This window comes from Schistosoma haematobium, chromosome 1 (assembly GCF_000699445.3).
Source record: "Schistosoma haematobium chromosome 1, whole genome shotgun sequence".
NCBI lineage: Eukaryota > Metazoa > Platyhelminthes > Trematoda > Strigeidida > Schistosomatidae > Schistosoma > Schistosoma haematobium.
The window spans coordinates 71,820,038-71,826,037 of NC_067196.1; the positions used below are offsets into that span (position 1 = coordinate 71,820,038).

The 6,000-nt window shown below is 36.2% G+C and overlaps 1 protein-coding gene across 1 annotated transcript in view; it reads right to left on the bottom strand.

Moving 5' to 3' along the window:
- YTHDC2 (3'-5' RNA helicase ythdc2) overlaps positions 1 to 6,000 on the bottom strand; it is a gene marked incomplete at both ends in the record, with an annotated part of 43,587 nt that extends 37,587 nt beyond the window's left edge. Inside the window, one exon of the mRNA XM_035732853.2 lies at positions 5,717 to 6,000. Coding sequence (XP_035585718.2) covers positions 5,717 to 6,000 — 284 coding nt within the window. The remainder of the gene's footprint in view (positions 1 to 5,716) is intronic.

Below are 6,000 nucleotides of genomic sequence, written 5' to 3' on the forward strand. Positions count from 1 at the left end.
CACATACCGAGCCACTACAAAAGAAGGTACATATGAGTCACTAAAAGGTTAACATAACCAGCATATTGATCAAATACGATTTCAAGTACCCGGTGAGTCTGTTCCAATTTTTAATACTAATTAAGAATGCCTTTCGAACTAAAAAAAACCCTGCTCAGACATTACAACGATTGATGGACGAGGTCACAAGGGGTTTAGATTCCGTATCCACCGATATTGATGACGTTTTAATGGCTAGCCCACCCATAGAAGAGCACGTACAATATTTACAGATTCTCTTTGACCGTTGCAAAAAGCGTGTCGTCGTCATTAACCCTTCTAAGTGCATATGCGGCGTCCCAGCTTTGAAGTTTCTAGGACATTACATAGACTCACAAGGAATTAAACCACTACAGGAAAAAGTAGGAGCTATCACCAACTGCCCTGAGCCAAATTGAGTAAAATCATTACGTCGATTCCTTGGAATGTGCAATTTTGATCGACGTTTCCTACTCGATTGCACAGATACATTACAACCCTTAACAGATTTACCAAAGCTAGATAAAAAAGAAACGAAGCGAAAAAAAGAACGACCTTTTCAAGTTACCTCCTGATGCCAAAACGGCTTTTGAGAAAGTAAAATCTATGATAACCAACGCTACCATGTTACAACACTTAAACACTGACCCCATGACTCATCTTATTCTCTGCACTGATGCATCTCAGAAAGCTTTAGGGGCAGTACTGCAACAACGAGTCAACGACATTATTACACCCGTATCATTTTTCTCCAAACGACTGTCACCTGCACAGAACGTTATAGTACTTCCAGATGGGAACTACTAGCTATTTATTTAGAAGTAAAACACTTCAACGTTCTATTACGAGGACGCGGGTTCACTATAATGACCGACCACAAACCTTTATGCTATTCGCTTGACACGTCTTATGACCGACATTCATCACGCGAAGCAAGAGAACTGGATTACATCTCACAATTCACTACAGATATGCAGTTTGTCAAAGGACATTCCAAGATTGTTACAGACGCATTATCAAGAAAGTACATTAACATGCTGGTACAAAACATGACATTAGTCTCGAAACTATAGCGAAATTAAAAGTAGACGATACTGATCTAAAAACCTGCAAAGAAAAGTCTAACTTGATTCTCGAGCCTGTACTCATTCCTTTGTCAGGTTCATCTATCATTTGCGATGTTTCAACTAGCAATAACCTCTCTTTTATACCAAAAGCTTGTCGAAGACAGGTATTCCGACAGTTGCACGAACTTTCACATCCGAGAATTCGAGCCACCACAAAACTCATTACGGAACGTTTCGTCTGACCCTAAATTAACTTGGATATAAAGCGATGGACAAGAAGCTGCATACGGTGCCAACGCAGCAAGGTAAAAAGACACAAAGTCAGTCCTATTGGGAAATTTCCACTACCTGATAAACGCTTACAGCATTTTTATTTAGATATAGTTGGTTCCCTGCCACCATCAAACTCATCTACGCATATTCTCACCGCGGTGGACAGGTTCACAAGATGGAAGACAGCATGCCCTGTCACAGATACATCCGCAGAAACACTAGCAGCCATATTCCTTGATCGATGGATATCAAATTACGGAGTACCCTCAATCATCACTACAGACCGTGGTCCCCAGTTTCAATCCATCCTATTTCAGGAATTTATCAAACTTATGAGAGTAAACCACATCAAAACCACAGCTTATCATCCGGTAGCTAATGGTCTGGTCGAAAGATTTCACAGACAATTGAAAAGCTCACTGATGGCGCAAGCTGACATATTAAAGTAGAACGATGCACTACCACTCGTACTCCCTGGAACTCGTTCAACCATCAAGGAAGATATAGGTTTCAAATCAGCTGAACTAACTTATGGCAAAACTCTTACATTACCAGGTCAATTAGTAGACCCAGACACACCAATATCAATTGATCCAAGTCGCTTTGTGAGTCGTCTACTACAAATGATGAAAAGTATCAATGCAATACCGCCGCGTGAACATAATAATCGGATACAACTTGACAAACGCATAGAAACGTGTAAATTTGTCTTTGTTCGTGTCAAAGCAGCTAGAAAGCCATTGAAATAATCTTACGAAGGACCGTACCAAGTGATTAAAAGAACAAACAAACACTTCATCATCAGCAAGTTTCGAAAGGAGACTATCTCTATAGATAGAATAAAGTCAGCCTTCTACGAAGTTTAACAAGACAAATAAGACAGCACAGCAGATAAACAACCCCACCCAGTAATCACTACGAGATCAGAAGAGGATGTAAAACCGAGCATTAAGCCTACTTTTTCAACACGTTCAGGCAGAACTGTAAAAAAACCCAAGCGTTATGTACATTTTGCTGAATATAAAAATCAAAACAATCATTGATATATATCATACCGTTAAATTCACTCAATTTTCCAGTAAAAACTACTGTTTTTTACACGTGTATATAACTACTCACATTTTTCCACAGTTACTCGTTTTGTCACATTTCTTTTACAAAAAAATTTGTCACAATAATAAACGAGTGAATTCTGGTTAAATATTTATTAATTGTACATAAAAATAGAAAATTCAATTTTTTTGTGAGTTTATTAATGGTTGTGCACGTTATTATTATTGTTGCCAAACTAAGACACGGAATCGTATTTCCATTCATTATTGTCGTGCTATACTATGTCTATGTCACTACACTCTTACATATTGTATAATTCTAGTGTGCATGTCATACCCATCTTCACGTTCTTTCGTTATTATTGTAAATCGTATTTTGCATACATGCATATACTATATTCTTACAATTTTTTTGTTACAACCAGTGTAACCTCCAGACACTCTGGGGGGAACTATGTAGAAATAGGCATGACAAACTTATTTTGTAAATAGTTTTTGATGTTATTTGTATTTATTTTGTTAATTTTTAGTTTGTATATTTACTACAAAATGATTGTACATGTTGTTTGAGTACATGACATTGAACTCACTTACTTCCGTTGCGTTACACGCATAGCATGACACACGCTGTTAACTGCTAGCAAATACAATACTATACACAGACCTCTCGTACTCTATTGCTTGTGATTGTGATAAGTGAACTCTAAATCATCTACGTTTACAGACTGAAGCCACATTTACACTATATTCTACGTTTGGCTATATTACTGTAAGTACAACAATCTTATTGGAATTATCAATCATCTCTAATTGTGGACACTGGTACCAAACTGTGGTTTTGAATGAACTAATGGTTCCCTTGTACTTGTCAAGTGCTTGATTTCGAATTATAAATACAATACATTTGTTTGTGCTTATTTAGCACTTATTTATCCGATTACGTTATTTCTGAGATTCTTAGTTCATACTATAATTCACATACTCCTAATCATCATATTGGCGTCGCGATTGAGCCTGTGATGGAACGGTTGGACATACATTCAGATTTCGATGCTTTTGAGGATTACTTTGAAAGGTTCGAAATCCGGGCTATGACCAAGGAAGATGATGAGGATGTTAATATTGTAGCATATTTCCTCACATTCATAGGAAAAGAAGCATATAGCTTATTAAAAACTCTGACTTTACCATTTCGCTTTCTCATACAACTCTCAAGGAACTACTGCTAGACTATGTTAAGTATACAAATTTCGAATGTGGTAAAGGGGGAAGATTTCTTAAAATGATTCATGAGGATATAAAAAATTCAACTGCATTACGTCATCCCAACCCAGTGCATACTGAAGGTTATGCAGATAATTCATTGAGGAGGTGCGATGCAGTTCACGGAGATGGGCATACGTTTGGTCAATGTTTGTCCAATGGCAGGTTCCACTCTTTTGGTTCATGTAAATTTTGTAATTCTAAGTACTTTAAATGTGGTGATATTGGACATATTCGGTCAGTCTGTAATACCAATGTTCATCTTATTGCAACTAATATTAAGTCTTTTAATTCTGATTTTACTAAGTTGAGTATTTATAATGATCATTTATCTTTATCAACGATTTCAAAAGACAGTGTAGAGTCATAAAGCAGTTCAGAGTTAAATGAAACTCAGAATTCTTGCGAGACAATAGTTTCTAATCAATCAACTTATCAGATTTCTCATGTTATTGTACCAGATATGATTTTTCCTAGTGATTCACTATTTTCTGACAAAATTCCTTGCAAATCTGAGGAAAATATGTTGAATGAACCTAGTCATGATCAAAAACCTGATGTAGTTTTGAAAGATGCTGATTTTTCTAATGATCCTTTACTCTGCAATGACATTCTTAATAAATTTGAGGAAACTATTTCAGAAGAATCAAATCTTGGTGTCATATCAAATATTTGTTTCTTGTGGGAAACTTGTTCAACCCGAAGCACAAGTACTAAATGAGCTCGATTCTGATTTCATATCAACTGATGTTAATCCTTATCACGAAGTCACTTCTAATGTTTACTCTAGTCAACGTAAGAAATATATTTTAAATGACGCCACATCATTCATAACTTGGGGATATAAAGATCCAACATTATTTCGTGGGGGAGGATAGTGTTGGGAAATTTGTGCTTTAAATTCTAGATAGTGATTTGGTACACAATCGACACGGCGATTGTATACAATCCCAGGAACCAAGTGAGTCTGTTCCGATTTCGGTTGTTAATTCCAATACTAATGGGTACATTCTAGATAATACAGAGTTTTTATCCAATACATTGTCGGACAGACATAGGATGAACTTAAGAAGACGTACAATCGATTACAGACACTTAGACTCTAATTTAAACTGTGACGGATGTGGTGTTTGAATAAACTAATGATTCCCTTGTACTTGTTGAATGCTTGATTTTGAATTCCAAATACAATACATTCGTTTGTGCCTATTTAGTACTTCTTGATTCAATTATGTTATATCTGGGATTCTTAGTTCATACCATAATTCAAATACTCTTAATCATCATACAAACGCAATCTGAACACGCCTAAGCCAGCTAATCCAAGTAGCGTACCCGAATTTTTGTGTGCTTATAACGTATAACTGATATATTATAACAGTATTGTTTGTACGCAATAACTTTTTTACTATTTTTGAGTTCATATATTGTTTGTTCCACCACAGTCTACATCCAATACACAGTCGGACATACGCACTATGAACCTAAGGAGAAAAACATAATCGATCACAGAACTTTGGATTCCCATTTAGGCGGTGGAGGTTGTAAGTTTTGTACGAACTAATGATTCCTCTGTACTTGATTCCACACTGATTATAAATTTCAAAGAAAGTACGTTCATTTGTGCTCACCTAGTTCCACATGCTGTAAAGTGTACTATTTCGGAAATTCTTGGTTAGCACACTGATTTGGATACTTTTAATCGTCATGCTTATTCAAATGCAAATCATGTGCTACGTTAAAATTTTGCGGAGACCGTTATGATGATTATCTGATTTAAAACGCATATGTGATGATTTTTCACCATTTCATTAACGAAATACGCCTTCACAAACTGGCAACAACCATAAGTGTGAGGTGAGTATATAAAATTCCACAATTTAGTATCACCTGTATTTTCCTTACAAGGGCAATAAATAATTGCATATGAATGCTGGCAATTTCGTTTCTCTTAAAAAGCCAGTGTGCGGGAAAAAATAACAGTACCTGTCTAGTTGGGAACACATTCTAGTTAAGCAAGCTTCAATATAAGCCAGCGCTTACCTTTTAGAGGCAAAAGAAGTTTGGGGATTAAGGGATGCCCATTTACTCATCAATAAATTCCCCATAGCGACAATGATTTCATGTCGAAATTCCTTGGATAGTTCGCTAAACTGTTTGTTATTAACAATGGATAGTATCATGTTCCCAATGTCGTACTGAAGAGTCCCTTCATTGTTTGAATGATGCTTCGAGTTTGCTTTGCTTTGCATCATCGTTACGGACGATATCTCATTGATCATCTGAAAAGGTGCCAATCTGTTCAATAAAAGCAAGAATATAAGCAT